This window comes from Misgurnus anguillicaudatus, chromosome 16 (assembly GCF_027580225.2).
Source record: "Misgurnus anguillicaudatus chromosome 16, ASM2758022v2, whole genome shotgun sequence".
Taxonomy (NCBI): domain Eukaryota; kingdom Metazoa; phylum Chordata; class Actinopteri; order Cypriniformes; family Cobitidae; genus Misgurnus; species Misgurnus anguillicaudatus.
In genome coordinates this window covers 33,204,296-33,224,768 of record NC_073352.2, presented here as the reverse complement: position 1 = coordinate 33,224,768, position 20,473 = coordinate 33,204,296, and the positions used below count along the sequence as shown (strand labels likewise).

Here is a 20,473-nt window from a genome sequence, read left to right as displayed (position 1 = left end):
ACTGGCAGGTAAACCTCACAAAATTTATTTAATCGCAACAATGTGTGAAAATTATTTCATGAACAATTTTTTTTTTATGAGAATTAAATGTCAAAGCAATAAAACTTTTTCAATTAATTGTCATAATCGACACAATTAGTTAGACAATTAACCGTCAGCCAAATTACATAATTGTGACAGCCCTAGTTGTCGATGAACTTTTTGACAGCAATCAGCTGTAAAATGTTTTGGTCCTGCTCGATTTTTGTTGACTTTGAGTAAAATAGTGTAAAGTTTTCATAAGATCCTCTGGGGTCAATGTGTTAGCATGACAGAAGCTTGACGCTGTCGGGAGAACAAGCAAAATCCGCCATTTTTCCTTCGCCTGAGTGCGTTAAAAGTATTAGATTTTGATGGCTTACGTTTCTTTCCCGTCACAGAAAACCACCACAGGTTTATCAATGCCAACAAAATTACTATTTTGTTTTTGTTTGTTTGTTGATCACGAAGTACAAAGTAGATGAGGAAAACTAAGAATCTGTGCCGTCATTATTGTTTACAATGCGAGTAATGGTGCGCTGTGATTTGTTGAGCGGATTTATTGCATTCTGCAGAGAAGGAGGACTGGCGTTTGTCACGGTTTTGGAAAAAAAGGAGAAAAGATAACATGGCGGATATCGGATTTTGCATAAAATTATGAATTAACTTTTTATTTCTGATCAGATATAATACTGATTTTGCCGGTAATAATTTTTTTTAAAATGGTGCTTATCGCGTTTTGGAACCAAACTCTTCAAATACATACGAAAATAACATTTTGTAACAATCTGATCCTTTGTATGGATTCAGCTTCATTTAATGGCACTTAATTGAGTATCAAATAATTAGTTAAAAACTATAAATGCAAAATATTATTAAAGGGATAGTTCACCCAAAAATGAAAACATCCTCATGTTGTTCTAAATCTACATTTCTGAACACCAAGATATTTTTAATAAATGATTGCTGATGGTAACCATTGACTTCCATAGTAGGAAAAATAAATACGATGGAATTCATAATCAGCTGTGTGTTTACCATCATTTATTAAAATATCCTCTTTTGTGTTCATCAGAAAAAAGAAATTCATACAGATTTAAAACAACATGAGGGTTAAATGATGACAGAATTTTCATTTTTGGGTGAACTAGACCATAAAGTTTCTCTTTCTTCATTTCACTTCTCTTCTCCGCTGCTACGGATCTTGTATCTCTCCAGGAACTCGGCGTGTTTTTGTCTCAAAATCTCCTGTTGTTTCTTAAAGCCGTTCACTCTGAGGAAGATAACAGATAGAAACATGATCAACAAAAGTAGATTTAAAAAAAAATTGAATAGTTGCTAAGGTGTTATGGGTGCTTGCCATTGCACTTCTATGTAACAGTTTTATGGATGCTTGACATCAAATAATATCTCAAAACCAGGCTGCGGCGCTGTGCTGAACTTATACTCATCAAACCATATCCCACAACAACTCCTTTAACAATGTTTCCCTTGTGATTTCAAAATCTACAAGCTTCAGATCAACATAAACATGAAGGCAACTTCAAAGCGCTCCAACCTGGCTTGCTCTTTGGATTTATTGTAGATCTCAGTGATGAGTCTGTCTTTCTCATCCATGAAGTTACTGTGGACCTCTTCCAGTTTCCTGCTTGACAGAACAACCCAAAGGTCAAAGGTGAGAAGATTTACTGCCAACATATATATTTGAAGGGGTCAACAGACATCCACAAGGTGCCGGCATAAATTTGGGGTCGCATTAGAAAGGGCACCGACAAGGCAGTTAAACGGGATCGTTTTTCAAAACATTTCAAGCGCACTTCTGCTATGCGTCAACCGAGCAGTGTTTGTTTAGAGAAGATACTTAATTTCTGTCGGCAGAATTCAAGGTGTAAAAACATTTCACCGATACTGGAAAGGATAACTAAACATCAGGGATTATGGGAAACCAGTGGACGCGCTCTACTGGGATTTGTCTGGCACTGGGGCAGACGAAACGTGCTTGAAAAACAAAGCACCATTACTATCGTGTTTTCATCAGGAAGTGAAGAAAAAACAGAGAACATTTGTACCGTGATTTCATATAAACAGTTGCAAAACACTGACTTGTTATCAGCACTGAAACATTTCGATTATCTTTCACATAATTATGACGACCGGTCAACATTTTTCACGCATACTGATGTTGATAGTATGTGCAGATGAGAGCGTGTATGTTCAAGGTCTCACCTGAACCCAAAGTAATGTGCAGAGATACTGACTAGCATGGTAAGCACGCAGTAGCCAACTAATCGCATGTTTCGTTTCTTTCTCTTTTCCCAACTCTCGGATGAGTTCTCCTGAGGCTGGGCCTGTCTGAACTGCTCCCAATATCGTATGTTGTCTGATGCCTCTCCACTGAGAGAGAGATAGAGAGACAGAGAGAGAAAGAGACATAAACATAGAAATAATAACATTTCTTTCAATTACGCTTGGTAAGCAAAAAATAGCAAATATGTCTTTATTTACAAAAACAACCAGCTTGATGAAATTACCCTGCTTATTACACAGCTACTTGCCGCATGAGTAAATATATTTAATTGACATTCCTTCAAATCGTTTCATAGCTACTTTAAAGGCACAATATGTAGGATTTTACCACTAGAGGTCGCATTTTCAAAATGGCAGTGTTAGACACATACTCATAGGGCTGTCACGATTATGTAATTTGGCTGACGGTTAATTGTCTAACTAATTGTGTCGATTATGACAATTAATTGACTGTTTATTGCTTTGACATTTAATTCTCATACATTCTTTTTTTGTTCATGAAATAATTTTCACAATTATTAATTATTGCAATTATTTAAATGAAATATTTTGCAAGGTTTACCTGGCAGTAAATATTAATACACATAAAATATTTAATTATTTAATAATTATCTTTCAATCTATCTTTTTCATAAGAAATAAACACAATAAAGTTTCTGAAAAATAACTGAAAATAAAAATGCAATCAAAATCAAATAGTAGCCAATCCTCTGTAGTGGCTGAAAAAAAAAAATTCCTTACAGATCCTTAAGAACAACATCCTTCACTTCCCTAAATTTGGAATTCCTGGTTAAGGAGCACCATCTGATAAGGTCTTGTTTATACAGGCGCTGCAGCTCCCCCTTGTGTTTTATAAAGAGATGTGCAATCATTGTGGTGATATGAAATCATTTTTTAATAATTGTGACCTACACAATACAAATAATTTCTTATTCAAATTATTACTCTACCAGGCCATCAGGGCAGCACTGATTTGACAACATTTACAGTACATTAAAAAAATTTGGTGAAGAAAAGTAGCCGATCCACCATTGCAAACAAAGCTTAGAACAAACATTATGGTGACAAAAATGCTCCAGAGAGAGCATTAATAGAATTTATTTAACACCAATTTAATCTTTATGTAAGGATTTATTTTACTGCTAAACTGAAATTGTTTTTAGTAAAATTTAAAGCAACAAACAATTTGATAAAAATATGTAAAATTCCCTGACTTTCAATGTCTGGTAAAGACATTTTAAAATTCCATGACCCGTTGTTTAATGCTCAAATAATTGATTTCATTATCAGTTTTTTCTCATTGAGTATTGTGTTACTCCATTAACTGTAAAAAAAAAAGATGGACGTAGTGTCTGTGACATCACGCATAGGTTTCTGAAGATCGTTTTTGAAGCTTAAAGTAGGCGTCTCCTACCGTCCCCATCTTGGCCGCGCGTCACCGCGCATCATTCCCGGATATCCGAAAATGGGTAAAGAGGCGGGACGGGGGGGAAGCTGAGGTGACTGGTCGCTGAAACCACACCCCCCTAGCTTGCCTCTAGTGACTGCAGTGGCTGTTCAACCATCACTCAACTGGCCACGCCCTTAATTATGCAGAACTTTAAGGCTTAATATCATTAAACGGATGAGTTACAAAAAAATTCACCCCCTCATAGTTGTCATGAAGGGCAAAAATAGCTACACAGACCAAAACACTTTTTTACCAGGCTGTAAACACATAATTTTCTACTGTAAAGTTGGCTATTTTAACATGGAGGTCTATGGAAATTGACTTCCTTTTGGAGCCTCTAGTGGCCAGTCGATGAATTGCAGTTTAAATCACTTCCGTATTGGCTTCATCAGAGAGATCGGAAGGTTGCCCCTCGTGTTACTCTCACTAACAAATATACACACATCAAAAGCTAAATGTGCTTCTCAGTTTGAATAAATATCTGTCAAATGACTTAAGTTTTATCAGTTTGAGCTCACGGTCAAAGATCTAAAAAAGACTGTGAAGCTCCCTATTGGTGCAGCTCACCTGGGGCTGTACGTGGATGACCCGAAGGCCTGACCTCCAGCGTACTGATACCTCAGCTTGAGGTCATAGTCCCGTCGGGAACCTTCTCTGCTCAGCACCCTGTAAGCTTCATTCAGCTTCACAAACTGACTGTGCAGACCAGGATTAGACAGGTCACTGTCTGGATGCATCTAAAGTAGTAGAGAAAAATGATGCTTAATAAACAGTTATTACCCTGTTCTAGATTTAGTTAAATGTCAAATGCTAGTTAATGACGAGACCACTCACACTAAAAACTAGATGCACAATTTAAACAAACTATGGTGCATGGTCTGCACAAGAGTGATTTGGTATCTCTAGTGTCAACATGAATGCTCAGCGCATTCAATGTAGCTATACATTTTATCCGTTTGAACATTCCACAGGAATCGAATCCATGACCTTGGCGTTGTTATGGCCATTTTTTAACAAGTTCAACTACAGGAATGTGTTATGGATGTCCCGCGCCAGAATGAGAATTAGTTTTGTATTACTTTAGTAGTTTTGTAGTTTTAAGTAATTACAAAGATTACAACATAGTTTTTCATTGAAATAATAATAAATCTTGCACAATAAGACAAAAAATAAGGGTTGATAATGTTGATTAAATACCTTACATTTTAAAATCATGAAGTAATGGCATCATGTCTCATACATCTCATATCTATTGAATGGGACATGGCATGTGTCCTCATCGTGACCTGTTCACCTCTCTGCTCTCACTTGTTCTGGATGTCACATCAATCATAAAACTTTTATCTGCTTCTGACTCGGAAACAAAGCACCCGTATTCCCTGCCTGTACCCTCATCTCCTCTCTCTCTCTCTCTCTCTCTCTTTCTCTCACACACACACACACACTCATCTTCCTCACAAAAATACATATACAAACTTTTTGTCTCTTTCATACATTCAATTATACAACAGTTTCTCACTCTTTCTCCACACACAGACCCACTTCACGTTCCTTTATCTTTAAAGGATCCATGTTTAAGTGTTATAATTGGGTCCCCAGTGCTTCTATCAACCTAGAAAATGTGAAAAAGAACAACCAAGTAACGTTTTGGTAAACTATTCTCTGCAAGCGAATGAAAAAATAGAATGAAAAAAAAGGTTATTGAAATTTGGCTCCCCTTGTGATGTCAGAAGGGCCCCTTAATCTGCACTATCCAACCACACACGCTGCCATTTAATGCAGAGATCAGCTCATTTGCATTTTTTGCTCACACCTACAAAGTGGCGATTTTAACATGTTATAATAAATTATCTATATGATATTTCGGGCTAAACTTCACATACGTACTCTGGGGACACCAAAGATTTATTTGACATCTTAAAAAAGTCTTGTGACATGTCCCCTTTAAACATTTACTCTCTGGGTTCAGGAAGATATAATACAATTAATTCACTAAAAATGAAAATATAAACATGCTCAGGGACGTCAATAAATAACTACAAACCTTAATATATATATGCTATGAAAAGCATTCATTTCTGTAGCTGTAGTATAGAGCATTATGCATTGACGTCACTTTTTCACGTGACCATGCGAGAGCTCGCCCGGTTGAGTGGTAAAACGTGCAACAAAATGGCTGGTTTTCATAGAGGCAGCTGCAAAAATGGCAGTAAAACTGACTATTATCAGCTTAAATTAAGTTTAGTTGGACTCGATAACAGAAGTGGGCAATACTTAGTTACATTAATTAAATTTTCCAAGCATCTGTGCTTTATTAGGATGTTTCTATTTGAAAATGTTTACTTCACTACATTCTAAAGCATATAATCATACTGTGTATTCTTTAATATTGCAAATTTAAATTTACTTAATACCTAATTACATTTAAATTGTGTACTTTTACTTGAGTAAATATACGTTAATGTACTTAAATATTAAATGTAAAACAAACACGTGTATTTATGAAATGTAATAGATTAAAAATTATGATAGTATACTTTGGAATGTATGTTTTCCAAAGAAAAACACGGATAAAATACAAATACTTGAAAAATACTTTTAAGTAGAAAGTAAAACCTCTGCTTGATAGTGACCCTAGCAACTTATCGTCTGTAAAACGATAACTCCGAATTCTTGTTAATCTGTTAGTACAGTCTATCGCATAACAGCCTTTTCCCATTTTGACACGTTTTCACCGTGTTGAGTCAATGTCACGCTGTACTCAAATGCTGCCGCTCTATCTTTTGCCACTCAGTGGGCGTAACCCCAGTCCCTCTTGCCGATGGTGACGTCATGTTCATACCCTCTATTGGAGGTTAGTCCTTCTGCCACATATAAATAGCTCCCTCTAGGGGTGAGGTGGAAAATAACAAAACAAAAGCCATTTCTACCCTCTTTCTGTTTACGGTGCAACAAAAACAGCACGTTATAAAATTAAAACTCATAACTTTGTTGTATAATTACTCAAATCAAAAAACATTTTTGATTATCCTAGTCCTAGACTAAAATGCATGTTTGAGCTGCTTTTATGTAAAAACATCTTGCACTGACATATCTTAACATATCTCAGTGACATTGTTTGATGCACAACAGTATTGTTTTGTATGTAAAAACTACTTAAATGTCCTAGACCTGGATTAATATAAACCCTGTCCGGGAAATAGGAGCCTTCCTCTTATTAAAGCCGGCAAATGACGCAATCAATATATTTAAACGCTTGAACGTGTTCATGTGAAGTAAACCAGAGATAAACAAACCTTTTTGGACTTGTCGAAAAAGGCATTTTTTATTTGATCCAATGTGGCGTCCGGTTTCACTCCGAGAAGGTCATAGTAATTTGCTGATGACCTTATAAAGACCCAAAACAAGGATGAAACAAAATTACTTCAATTGTAACAAACAACTCAATGTCACCCGGTCTGTGAAAACACAGCTAAAGTCATTTTTTGTGTTTTTTTTTCATAAAATTATTTTACGTAATATAAAGTACATTCTGTAAAAAAATAACCTTTTAATAATAAATAATAAAAAATATCTTTAATATTGACTGAGTAAGGCCATGTCAAAAATGAATGTGAAATCGAAATTTGATGTTCCTAATCTCATCATTAGATTATAAGACTTTAAAGGTGCAGTGTGTAAATTTTAGCGGCATCTAGTGGTGAGGTTGCGAACTGCAACATACGGCTCAGTCCACTGCTCACCTCTTGCTTTTGAAACACATAGAGAAGCTACGGCAGCCGCCACCAGACAAACATGTCATCGTTGGAGACAACTTAGTAAAAAGGTTTGTCCGTTAAAGGAATAGTCTACTCATTTTCAATATTAAAATATGTTATTACCTTAACTAAGAATTGTTGATACATCCCTCTATCATCTGTGTGCGTGCACTTAAGCGCTGGAGCGCGCTGCGACGCTTCGATAGCATTTAGCTTAGCCCCATTCATTCAATGGTACCATTTAGAGATAAAGTTAGAAGTGACCAAACACATCAACGTTTTTCCTATTTAAGACGAGTAGTTATACGAGCAAGTTTGGTGGTACAAAATAAAACGTAGCGCTTTTCTAAGCGGATTTAAAAGAGGAACTGTATTTTATGGCGTAATAGCACTTTTGGGAGTACTTCGACTCGCCTGAAAAGTCCGCCCCCCTTCTCACTCTCATAATAGGAGAGGGAGGGTGTTACTGCGCCGAGTCGAAGTACTCCCAAAAGTGCTATTACGCCATAAAATACAGCTCCTCCCCCAAATCCGCCCAGAAAAGCGCCACGCCCCATTCTGTACCACCAAACTTGCTCGCACAACCACTCGTCCCAAACAGGAAAAACGCCGATGCGCCTGGTCACTTCTAACTCTATCTCTAAATGGTACCATTGAATGAATGGGGCTAAGCTAAATGCTATCGAAGCGTCGCAGCGCGCTCCAGCGCTTACGTGCACGCACACAGATGATAGAGGGATGCATCAACAACTCCCAGCCAAGGCAATAACACACTTCAATATTGAAAATGAGTAGACTATTCCTTTAACTCTTTCACCGCCAGCATTTATAAAAAAAGTTGCCAGCCAGCGCCAGCGTTTTTCATGATTTTCACCAAAGTTTAATGCCTTCCAGAAAATGTTCTTCTTTAAATATATAAACATACAATATATCAAATGAAAGAACAGACCTTCTGCTTTCAAACAAAAAACACAGTTTCATCCTTCCTTCAGGAGTTCTTTTGTAATCAGCTTTTGAATATGGGTAGGTTTTTGCAAAAAACACCACATTTTGAGCAAAAAGCTGAGATAATTCCATTTTTGTAACAGACTTTTCATAGAGATCCCATTCAGAGCGATGTTTAAAACAGACACGGACATGCAGCAGCTTGCCAGAGGGCAATACTTCCGGGTTTAAAAAGTTGCGGAATAATAGTGGATAATAGCGGTATTGCGGAAAGACGGAAATACTTGTCATTGGCGGGGAAGCGTTTTCTCTTGATTGACGAGATATCTCGTCAATGGCGGGGAAAGAGTTAAGGGCTTCTGTAGAAACATGGCGGCACAAAATAGCGGCTTCCATGTAAGGGTACCCTCGGTGTAAGTAGATAAAACATCTCATTCTAAGGTAATAAACACATAACAGTTCTTTATGAAAGGTCTTTATACACCCCTGATAATTTAGTTTTGTATATTATTTTGCATCTCTGTCAAGAGATCCTTCTAAAAATTACACACTGCACCATTAACCTGGATTTTACAGGCAGGGTCACAAATGATCCTCTATAAGCCCTATATGCATAAAATGTCCCACATAACAGCACAAACTCTGCAGTCATAAACTCAGCATCAAATCAATAAAGCCAGATTCAGCAGAAGAAGAAGTATCTGACTGAGCAATGCAACTTGCACAAAGGATTCGTATGTACATGAAATGAAGTAGTTTGGTTGTGATACCTGTGAAAAGTAGAAAGTGAGATCAGGCGCTGGTAACTCCTACAGTACCAAAGACAACTCTGACATAAACGCAGCTGAGCTTCCAACTGCATGATGGTCCCTCAGAAATAAACTTTATACAGATACGAATCTAAGGGAAAAGAGACAAATTAACACTGACAATAGTATAAGTATGTTGTTTTTGAATGGCACATGATGTATGCATGCTTTATATTTGTGTGATGCATATTTATCACGTTCAATGCATGTTATGGTGAATGCATACCGTTCAGTGGGGTCCCATTGAAATGCAGCCTGGGTACTCCTGAATTGACACATAGAAGATATTACACACAAATACATGACAGGTTTATGTTATATGTTGGACTTTAATTGCATTTTAATGTTTAATTCAGTTTTAATAACTATTAGCTACACCTTGATATAGTTATGCATAGACATTAACTCTTTATTAGGCTGTTTTCTCACACACCTCCCCTTAATGTAGATCTTACAATCATTGTTAAAATATGAACCACACATACATACAAGTTATGTGTCATGCACCTGTTACCTGTTCAACCACACACATAAACATTATAAACATAACACATTTAATGTTAATCTGACCAACCACAGCACAAAAACAAACACCAGGACACTGACTGCCAGTATAGTTTTGATGTCACCAGAACTTAAGTTAGCAAGTTGCTAGCGCAGCCATTCATTAAACATTAAAAAGTCTCTTACTATAACAAATAAGACACTATGTTAAAACGATAACAAATTGTTTACTAAGCTGTCTGACAGTTTGTTTTGTAACAGTTTATGCGATAATAACAAGATGTTATTAGCTTAGCCGCTATGCTAAAACAACAACAAAGTCCCGTTTGTAACATGTAGCATAGCACATAAACATTGACTTAGCGCGGTGTTAATATCGTCGAGTCATAATTTAGCTGATTAATGTCATATAATCATATCACCTCAGTGAAAGACACACATTCTGATGTCCAACCCACTGCTGCTTTCATAACACGTTAACTCCGGTCGGTTACATAAAGGACAAAGTGTTTCATTTCAGACATCAGCTGTATGCGGCATGTTTTCATTTCATTAACCCTTCATTTACATGATATGTGGATGATTTTATAATCGCAGGCACATTTGTTGTCCAAAGTTAAATTAATCTTATTTCGTATTTTTTTTTAAATTGGGAATCATTGTCATGGATCACAAAATAATACAGGATATACCATATTTAAAATAATTTCCGTAAAGTTTTCTTATATAGCTGAAAATCATGATTTCTGTTGTCTCGAGTAGTCAGTGTCAAACTCGGACAACAATAATTATTAGCTATACAAGACATTTATCTCAGAAAACATTATATTGTTAGGACTAACATCTTGACTTGTGATTCACGACGATGAGTATCAGATTATTAAAATAAAAAAATATAACCATATGAAAAAAGCTGAAAAAATATGACTGGACTCCAGATGTACCTGCAAAAAAATGAACACTGCACAAATGTAACTGCAATAAAATATTAAACGAAAGTAATTATGAACACAACTACAAAACATGCCACAATAGCTCCTGCAAAAATACCACAGTTATTTTTACTACAGCAAATGTTGCAATTTTATAGAGATCCTACAACATCAGTCAAGGGTCCATTTTTACAAATCATTTCACAAGACTTTTTAAAGATTTCAAATAAATCTTTGGTGTCCCCAGAGTATGTATTTTAACTCAAAATATCATATAGATAATTTATTATAGCATCTTAAAATTGCCAATTTGTAGGTGTGAGCAAAAATGAGCTGATCTCTGCACTAAATGGCAGTGCTGTGGTATGGATAGTGCAGATTAAGGGGCGGTATTATCCCCTTCTGACATCACAAGGGGAGCCAGATTTCAAGAGAAGGAGAACTCTGCAGAACAAAAAGAGCCATTTCCCATTTTTGGGGCGTCTTCAAACTGAACTAGGTGTTAAAAAATAATGATGTATGGCTTTTAGGGGTTCCGTACTTTTTTGGATGGTTAAAAACGTCTAATCCCTGAAGTTTGAAAACACCCCAAAATTGGGAAACGCCCCTTTTTTGTTCCACAGAAGACCTATATTTGGGATTTCAATTACCTATTTTTTCACATGCTTGCAGAGAATGGTTTACCAAAACTGGGTTGATCTTTTTCACATTTTCTAGGTTGATAGAAGGACTGGGGACCCAATTATAGCACTTAAATATGGAAAAAAGTCAGATTTTTATGATATGACCCCTTTAAATAGCTTTTCATTATTATATTAGCATAGAACAATATTTGGCAGAGACAACTATTTGAAAATCTGGAATCTGAGTGTGCAAAATTCAAAACAAAACATTGATGTTGAACAATGATGTCCTTAGCAAAACATATTACATTTTTGATATATTTGCAGTAGGAAATTTAGAAAATACTTTAATAAGACATGTTTCTTTAAATCTTTATTATTTACTTAATATCCTAATGATTTTTGTCATAAATCGATAATTTTAACCTATACAATGTATTGCTGGCTATTGCTACAAATATACCCGTGTGACTTAGGTCCATATATGACAATAAATGACAATAATTCTGAAACAAATTTGAAGAAGTTTGAAGGAATTTCCCATTATTTTATTATGACTTACAAAAAATACAGCAGTGTTAATTGTTAATTCTAGGTATAATATTACATAATACATTACATTTGTATAATATAATTTAATATAAATTGTATTTTTGTATACTTATTTCATTCTTTTCTTTAGTATTTTTTATTATTTTGTTTAATCTTATTTTTTTTAGCGGTCGACACTTGTCTTATGTTGGGTCTCAACCATGAGTATGAGGGAAACAGTATTTCAGTCCTCTGTATGTCCTGTACATATAGCAGAATTGACAATAAAACTTGACTTAATATAATAATTAATATACATATAGCAGAATTCATAATAACACTTACTATAATATAATATAATATATAAGTACTTACAGAATATGCTGCACTTTGTGTCTACTGGTCTATGGGAACAGCAGGTAGCAATAAACATGAATACGCCTACCATATACAAAAATACAGTATGAGCCGTACTTGCAGGATGCTTTAGAAAACCAGAGAACCTGAATAATTTTGCAAATGCTAAAATGCATCTAACTGTGAGTATTGTCTTAAAAAACATCAACAGTTCATTTCTGCTGTTCTGTGGTTGGACTCCGATAGGTTATTACGAAAGATGTTCCACCTTTAAAACAGAAAAAGAAATGAGATTCATACAAACAGCAGCTTTGCTATAAGTCCATACAGTTATAAAAAACACCACACTGGCTATAAAATGGAAATCTATTTATAACATGTCCCGTGCTTCAGTGCATGCATGAGGGCAAGCAAAGGTAACACTGACCTCAGAGAAATGATTATCGAGAATATAAGCAGCTCTGACACGCTGTTCTGCTTCACTGTTATATTGAATCACCTCCAGTAGAGGAACACCGTTCAACCGGGTGAACTCCTCAATCACCTGTCAAGTGCAGGACGGGTTCAGTTAACCATGCATGTCGAGCGAGTGTGACCGAGCTAACCATAAGAGAAATTAGGACCTGTGGGCTGCTGGACACCAACATGTGCAGGACTTCCAGGCTTAGAGTAACCACCTCCGGCTCGGCCATTTTGAGCGTGGCACAAAGGCCGCTGAGCACCCCAGCTTGAGTCAACCGAACACAGTATTCTGGGCCATTATGGGCAATATTACCCAAAACTCTTAGCACCTTTCATAAAATAAAGAGCATGATTGGTCAGAAGTTAAGCTTGGGTACAGTACTGTAAGTTATTCAAATGTATACGTTGATGAAAATTAAAGCAAGTAGATATAACAATAATTGGGTCATTCTACAGAAATGTCCACTTTTGGTATGTCTTAAAATTGATTTCTTGTTCTAACATTTTAAACCACATTATTAGATTACTCTTTGACTTTATGAGTACATAAATGACAGCTTAATGATTTTTATTTTTTGTGTGCATGTACTTAAAAGACTGCATACACTTTTTTTGTCACTGGTGTTACCTTAATTCTTTAGCAATATTAAAGGTGTTTATGAAATATTATTTGTAATTTTTTCCAGCTTTAAAGCTTAATTCTTAAGTGTAGCAGAATTCAATGCATTTAAAATTATCATGTCACATGTGAAAAGATTTTATTTAATGTGAAAGAAAAAAAAAACATAGTAACACCAGTGACACAACAAATGACCAGTCACTGGTGTTACTGATCTTCACTGGTGTTACCCATAAGGAAGGTAACACCAGTGACAATTTTCATGAAAACTGCATTTTATAAAATTGCTGCTGCAAAGTATCTAACCACATATTGTCAATTATTGTATACTCACTAAACTAAGTAGTTTAATCCATTAGTATTCTAGTTTTTTTGCAATTCCCAAACAATAAAGGAGGTCACACCAGTGACTTAAACTAAAAGCTTCATATGAAATCATGAGATAAATGAAAAGATTTCTAATAACTGAAAAGAGACAGTGGATTTATCATGGGCTTGTCTTCATAGATCTCCAGGAAATTGAAAGAAGGAAGTGATGTCATCAGTGTGATTTTTATATAAAAATAAGAGCTTTTTTTGTTAAATGGTAACACCAGTGACACAACTCCAGGGGACCACTACTTTCATTATATATTTTATAATATTTATTCAGCATTTAGTTTTTTAAATGTAATTTACATCATATATTTGATAGTTATGGACACATTATGTAATTGTTCAAATGACATATTGTTTCATTTTAAAATATAAAAATGTTTAACCCTAAAGTATTTTTCAAGTGTAATATTTCTGTAAAGGCTAGGGACAGAAAAATTGACTTTTCCATAGAATTACCCAGTTAGGGAATTGGAAAGACATGCTTCCCAAAATTAGTGTCTAATTTTAATTTAAGTTCAAACATGCAATGATTTCTCCACCATCACATACATTCATCAATGAAGTGATTTGTTTATTAGATAGCAGATGACTTGCTTACCATTAAATTGATTCCTTTGGAGAAGGACAGAAGATTGATTAACATAGGAACCAAGTTGAGGAGCACAAGACCAGAGCAGAATCCACTGGAACCAGCTAAAAATAAAATGTTTTGAATATGTGCAAGCAGATTTTTGTTGGTAAGTAATGACAGAATTGTTTTTTCTTTGGATGTCATGAATAAGAAAAGGTTGGGTGCCCTGCACACCTGTGAGGTTGTTGAGCACCCACAGGCTCTCTCTGCTCAGACCTATGTGAGGTTGCAAATAAGCCTGACTGAAGACGCACAGCGCGGCGAGAAGGCACGTGTCCTCCGGCATTACATCACACCCTTCGCTGACCAGCAGGTTACCAAGGCAACGGAGGAGAGGCCAAATGAGCTGCAAAGTCCGAAAATTAAGAAGAGAAGCAGGTGTGACTCAGAAGATTGAGACGGTTATATCATGAACCACATAAGCTTGGAATGAAAGAGGCAAACATTTTCTGAATCTGTAATTTAATACGCTTAAGGACTGAATACTGAATAATGTTAAACATATTTTATAGACATATTTTGTCCAAAGTCAAATAAATTTTAGCATATTATTATCAATAAAAATCAATGCATTTTGCGTTTGTGAGGGTGCTTTATTTTGATGAAATTATTAAATGAATATTGTGCATTTGTCTTTATTTCTGTGTTACTATTTTTATCAAATTTACACTATGTATGTGACTAAAAGTGGCTTTGCAATAGCTCACCAGTTCAAGTCCATCCTCAAGGTTTCCTTTAGCAACGGTGCCCCCTAGTGTTATTAAAACAGCACTGCACTGTGAAAGAGCCCCTTGAGTCACCAGCACCTTGCTATCCAAATTACTGCAAACCAGAACATGAAGTCATATTTTAGTTAAGCATTAACCTCTCTGAATGAGTGTATAAAAGTGCAATTACGTTGCTCATGCTCATCAGATTGTTTTGAAGACAACAAAATAATAAAGCAGATCAGGGGCACCACTGACTGCCACGGTAAGAAAAAATATTATGGAAGTGAATGGTGCCCCTGATCTGTTTGTTTACAAACATTATTCGAAATATCTTCCTTTGTCTACTTTGTGCAGTACAAAGTAATTTATACAAGTTTAAAACAACCACATTATTTTCTGAAAAATAATTTCTGCCACACCTGCTAATTAAATAGTGTAAACACCACGCACACTCAATTGCTGGTCCAAAGCCAAAGTCACGATCTGGATTCAACCCGGAGATCAAATCCGGTATTATTCCTGAATCCACAACTGCTCTGGGTAAAATATACAACATAGCACAAACGCATTGTGATAGACAAACACAAAAAATTATATATTTTTAACAAACACAAAATGTAAATGAAACACATTGGTTCCTCCTTACAGTATAATTTTGTCAGTACAAAGACTGTCCTGTAGCAGCTGAGACAGGGCAAAGCCGGCAGCCTCCACCACAGCCAGATTATACTTTTGACTCTAAAAGAAACAAGAAAATCTTATTGGCCAAAACATGTCCAGGTCATATTTCATACAGATAGTTAATTAATACTGAAGAGGAAGTTAAATGTGCTAACCTGAATGCAGTTTGCCAATGCCGAAATGATTCCCTGAGCCAGAAGCTTCTCTCTGCATAAACCGTTCTCAGGACACAAGTTTCCCAGAGTGTATAAACAGAGCTCCTAAAGATAAAAATGCAAATAAATTAGAAAAAAAACTTGATGAGGTTCTTCTAATATTGACCAAAGAGCTGGTAAGGTACTGACCGTCAGTTTCGGGCTCTGACCGGAGAGGTACGTGAGGAGGTACGGGCTGGCAGACAGACACGCTTGACCTACGCTGGGGTGAGGAGAGTGAGACAGCTCATGAAGAGAGCGAACAGCCTCCAGCTGACACTGGGCATTATGACCACTAAGCTGCCCGATCAACATATGCATGCTGCTTTCTGACCTGTAGACAAGAAAACACAATTTAATAGTGTTCAGCTGAAATATAGCTTTAAAGGGCACCTATTTACAAGATAATTAGTAATAATAGTCTGAGGTGAGCCCACTATGTGTCTGTGAAGTTTCAGTTCAAAATATCCCAAAGATCATTTATTATAGCATGTCATAACGTGCCAGTTTTGTGTCTGTACCTTTAAATGCAAATGAGCTACTGCTCCTCACTCCCTTACAAAAAGAGACAGTGAGCGCTTTAAGTTACGTGAATACAGTCTAAGACAGTGGTTTTCAAACTGGGGGCCACGAGATGGTGCCAGGGGGGCCCCAGTTTTATGACATTTTATGAAATACATTAATTTCTCATGAATTCTGTGTAATTAAACCTAAAAAAAATAAGGCTACTAACCAAAATCACTCCTTTTTTGTAAAATTTAATGTTTTTTTTTATTAAAATGTTGAGTTTTAGAACAGTTTTTGTCACATATTTTCTTTGGGGGGCCGCGAAGGAATGCACCATACGCAAGGGGGGCCGCACGCTGAAAAAGTTTGGGAACCACTGGTCTAAGACAATAGTATCTCACTATTGATATATGGCAGACAGCGTAACTATGGTAACGGAGGACTGTCAGTCAATGGTTGTGGGTGGGGCTTTATCAGTGTGATGTCACATTAACAAGAAAATCAAAACAGCATGTCTAATAAGACTGCTGTGGTTTAATGCGAAATAAAAAAGGAGTGGGTGGATTTTTTGTCTTTGTGCTAATGCACATTTATGCCCCGACACCTTGAAAAAGAGGATTTTTGCATAAAAGGTGCCCTATAAAATGTAAAACATCTATATAGACTAGTCACATGAAGTCATACTTGATGAAAGTGAGTTGGGTCTCAGGGTTTCGAAGAGCTTTTCTAAGAGATGCAAGACGAGTTGCTTTCTCCTCACCTCCACACTGGATGCCACGTATCATCTCTCTGACCTAATGTCATACATACAATAAAAACAACTGTTCATTGAACAACAGCAACAGTCTTCTTTATCTATGCATGAATGGCAAAAATAAAATTTGACCTGTTCAGATGACAGATGGACAGAGTCTGTCTCCACACAGTCTTCATCTTCATTCTGCAGCAGTCTCTTACTGATAAGCTGTCTGTCTCTTCTCGCCTGCCTAAGAGCTATGGAGAAATAAATACATTTATTAATGTACATAGACTGCATTATTGGGGTCACAAACCGGATAAAATAGCCTACTGCACGTGTAGTGTTAACACGTGCACACAAACATACCTTTCTCAAATTCTCTCTTTTTATGTTTAAACTCCTCCAAATCATTGGCAGATCGACATGCTTTATGTCTGATGGTTTTCAGTCTCCACATTTTATCGCTAAAATCACTTTATTTATTTTTTAAAAACAGCTAGATTAATGCAATAATTCATGATCTATTCGTTAATTTATTAATAAAACTAAAGAATACGATTTTTAGAAGGAAGAATTTAAACTCTGTTGTCATCATCAGCCTGCGCCTGGGTGACACCGGCCGCGACCTGCGTTCGGATCCTTTCAAAATAAGAGTATCGATTCAAAACATCTTTTTTTGAACTAGTGAATGTTTTTTTTCTTTGTGAATATAATGCACATAAGGCCCTTTGATAAAATGCTTGTATACATACATCTATATATGAAGTGTTTCAGTTCCCCTAACATTACTTTAATTTCTTTAATTTGTGCTTTTATTTTGAAATAGTAAACCTCCGGCGTCACAGTGTTTTCACGCTCTATCGCTTCACACTGTTCTGTAAAGAAGATTCGAGTAAACGTTCGCAATTTATCTCAATGCAATTAGTAAAAACACACAGGTTATATTCAGAGTTCCATATACACTTTCTAGGTAAGTGACTCTGCGATTACGATATAAATAAATGTATACGTTGGAGGAGCTTTTAATTTATGTTAACCAACGCAGCACGAAGGCCACATGTCAATGCAGCATGCGATGAGAGATGCGTCATCTAACTTGTTTTCTAAATATACTATTTTATAATGTTCATTGGTACAGGTGACCACCTGTTATTGTGTGGATGTTTTTTATTAGAATATGGTAAGTTTGGTGTCTATGTGATAAGGTTTGTAGACAGTCAAAAGATTACATAATAATTGATCTTGTCTGTGAAATCCAGAAGTTACTTAAGTATGAGATTTAAGAGCATTAAAGTAGTCACTGTCATAAAATCACGAAAATAGGTCATGTGTGGCCTTACTAGTAAACAGTAAATCACAAAAAATGCTGTGTTTTCACAGACTGGGTTGCACTTTTTATTTGTAATTGGGCAAAGTTATTGCAAATCCACACTGTGGTCATGATCACAAGAAGATACACTCCTTGAAAATCTGTTTCTTAAATGTTTTTCAGGTGATACACTTTTCAGATACTTACATCCACCATGTCAAAGGCAACCAAACGCAAGCACGTAGTCAAAGAAGTTCTGGGGGATTATGTCACACCCACCGAAGACCAACAAATTATGAGGGTACGTATGTAGTTGAATTTTATAAACACAGTTTTGGAATATGTAAGCTACTGAGAAGATTAAAAGCCACAACATTGTTTTACTACGTTACAGGTCTTGGGTAGCAATGGCAACAATCTCCACGAAGCCGTGACTGAAAGTGGCGAGCAGTTTTTGCTCAGCATGCCCACAAAGTTTCGCAAGAACATCTGGATCAAACGAGGTACGTTTGCTTTGTCTTTTCTAGATTTCAGACGATCTGTTTTTAATGTGTCTAAAAGGTTTGTACTGCCTTTTTTTAGGAGACTTTGTCATTGTTGATCCCATAAAAGAAGGAGGAAAAGTCAAGGGAGAAATTACTTTCATACTTTACAGGGACCACATACAGTATCTGAGGAAACTCGGGATCTGGTGAGGAAGATTTGATTTAGCTACATAAAATGCTAAATACAACCCTTCGGTTTCAGGATGATAAAATATCCTTCTGCTTTGTTTAACAATAATAACGATCATATTCACAACTGAATTTTTTCTCATTATGTTTTTAGTCCCAAACTGTAACTGTAGTGTCTTTATCATGCATTTTAAAATCTGTTCAAGAAAAAGCTGTAAATGTGTTCAGTAAACCGTATTTTCACACTTCACACAGGCCAAAAGGATTCCAGGAATCTCACACATCCGCTGAGAGGAACGAGGGAACGCAGACAGATAGGAGTGAAGAAAAAAACGAGCAGGAAGAGGCGGAGTGTGACAGCGATTCTGAGAATGACGACAGCGATCTGTTTGTGAACACTAATCGTGCTACCGTCCACTACAGCGAGAGTGAGGAAGAGACAGATGAGAATGATGGCAGTGATGATGATGATGATGAAGAGGATGCTTGTAATGGGAGAGCAGAAGACAGTTTGTAGACAGACAGAAAAAAAACATCTAATCCAGGAGTGACCAAGAGCAGCTTTCTGTAATAAACCTTGAGCTTAAATACCTGGACAAACCACATTGATGCCTGAGACTGAACTGAATTTCAAAGCTGTAATTACGGTTAATGATTCCTCTCTGATGACATTCAGAAGTGTTCTCAAACTTAATTAACAGATTATTTTTACTTTAATTTCTGTCCTCCTGGTGAATGAAACTGATTGTGTATAATGATTTTTGTAAATATTGCATTATAATAAACTTTGTTTTGTATGCTTTGACCACACAAAGATATTTATCAGAATGACTCTTACAGTAGATGAATCTCCTGACAAAAAAACCCCATAATTTCTGCACATAACTCACTCAAGTTTACATTACATTTTGGGCACAATTATTTATTTTACAGTAAATACCAACATAAGTTATAAACAGGTAACAAACATTTATAAAAATAATTTTAACAAAATGCAAAAAATGAATGGTTGTTAGGCTTCATCCGCTTTATGTGTGAGTTAGCAATACAGTTATGGGCTAAGGCATTGTTTAAATGCGTTTAAAACACTTGTTTAAATGTAGTAAATTGAATAAATCATTTTTCAATGCATAAGCGAACATGAACTAACAATACTTCTAAAGCATTTATTAATCTTAGTTCATGGTAATTTTAGCATTATGCACAATGAACTAACATTAACAATTGTATTGGCATTAACTAACATTAACAAAAATGCTGAAAACTATCACTTTAAACAATTTTGTGTCAGAAAGGGTCAAACCCAGGCGTTAGGTTAAGTTAACCCAGAACATG

General features: G+C 36.0%; 3 protein-coding genes across 5 annotated transcripts; 1 reads left to right on the top strand and 2 right to left on the bottom strand.

The window, feature by feature from the left end:
- Positions 1-747: 747 nt before the first annotated feature.
- dnajc4 (DnaJ (Hsp40) homolog, subfamily C, member 4) lies at positions 748-10,363 on the bottom strand. 2 transcript variants are annotated; one of them, XM_055178332.2, is made up of 8 exons: positions 10,214-10,360; positions 9,514-9,552; positions 9,249-9,378; positions 7,072-7,162; positions 4,343-4,512; positions 2,245-2,412; positions 1,577-1,663; positions 748-1,291 (listed from the first exon to the last, which is right to left on the bottom strand). In XM_055178332.2, the coding sequence occupies exons 3-8, from the start codon at positions 9,338-9,340 to the stop codon at positions 1,195-1,197; spliced, it is 705 nt and encodes a 234-aa protein (XP_055034307.1). In that variant the 5' UTR covers positions 9,341-9,378; positions 9,514-9,552; positions 10,214-10,360; the 3' UTR covers positions 748-1,194. The 2 variants fall into 2 exon arrangements, with proteins under 2 accessions (XP_055034307.1, XP_055034309.1); XM_055178334.2 differs by lacking the exon at positions 1,577-1,663 and having other exon boundaries at positions 10,214-10,363.
- Positions 10,364-11,867: 1,504 nt separating this feature from the next.
- On the bottom strand, positions 11,868-17,791 carry tmco6 (transmembrane and coiled-coil domains 6). Its single transcript, XM_055178657.2, has 13 exons — positions 17,522-17,791; positions 17,303-17,409; positions 17,101-17,210; positions 16,060-16,243; positions 15,871-15,975; positions 15,681-15,772; positions 15,454-15,570; positions 15,032-15,146; positions 14,499-14,670; positions 14,292-14,386; positions 12,858-13,025; positions 12,662-12,778; positions 11,868-12,502 (listed from the first exon to the last, which is right to left on the bottom strand). Exons 1-13 carry the CDS (start codon positions 17,610-17,612, stop codon positions 12,485-12,487), a joined length of 1,491 nt encoding a protein of 496 aa, XP_055034632.2. The 5' UTR covers positions 17,613-17,791; the 3' UTR covers positions 11,868-12,484.
- A 178-nt stretch (positions 17,792-17,969) lies between these two features.
- On the top strand, positions 17,970-19,952 carry eif1ad (eukaryotic translation initiation factor 1A domain containing). Of its 2 annotated transcripts, none has more exons than XM_055178658.2 (5): positions 17,970-18,125; positions 18,648-18,765; positions 18,859-18,967; positions 19,047-19,155; positions 19,394-19,952. In XM_055178658.2, the coding sequence occupies exons 2-5, from the start codon at positions 18,679-18,681 to the stop codon at positions 19,653-19,655; spliced, it is 567 nt and encodes a 188-aa protein (XP_055034633.2). In that variant the 5' UTR covers positions 17,970-18,125; positions 18,648-18,678; the 3' UTR covers positions 19,656-19,952. The 2 variants fall into 2 exon arrangements, with proteins under 2 accessions (XP_055034633.2, XP_073710629.1); XM_073854528.1 differs by lacking the exon at positions 17,970-18,125 and adding an exon at positions 18,219-18,335.
- The last annotated feature ends 521 nt before the right edge of the window (positions 19,953-20,473 follow it).

Bases quoted from the DNA above. Each gene is read 5' to 3' on its own strand.
- dnajc4 (XM_055178332.2), bottom strand. From the start codon at position 9,340: ATGCAGTTGGAAGCTCAGCTGCGTTTATGTCAGAGTTGTCTTTGGTAC. The intron at 4,513-7,071 runs GTTTGTTTATCT...CTACTACTTTAG, and splicing joins TTTTCGACAAGTCCAAAAAG to ATGCATCCAGACAGTGACCT. The intron at 2,413-4,342 runs GTGAGCTGCACC...TCTCTCTCTCAG, and splicing joins TCATCCACGTACAGCCCCAG to TGGAGAGGCATCAGACAACA.
- tmco6 (XM_055178657.2), bottom strand. From the start codon at position 17,612: ATGTGGAGACTGAAAACCATCAGACATAAAGCATGTCGATCTGCCAAT. The intron at 17,410-17,521 runs GTATGTTTGTGT...ATTTCTCCATAG, and splicing joins AAAGAGAGAATTTGAGAAAG to CTCTTAGGCAGGCGAGAAGA. The intron at 13,026-14,291 runs GTAAGCAAGTCA...ATTTTATGAAAG, and splicing joins CCAAAGGAATCAATTTAATG to GTGCTAAGAGTTTTGGGTAA.
- eif1ad (XM_055178658.2), top strand. From the start codon at position 18,679: ATGTCAAAGGCAACCAAACGCAAGCACGTAGTCAAAGAAGTTCTGGGG. The intron at 18,766-18,858 runs GTACGTATGTAG...ACTACGTTACAG, and splicing joins AAGACCAACAAATTATGAGG to GTCTTGGGTAGCAATGGCAA. The intron at 19,156-19,393 runs GTGAGGAAGATT...CACTTCACACAG, and splicing joins CTGAGGAAACTCGGGATCTG to GCCAAAAGGATTCCAGGAAT.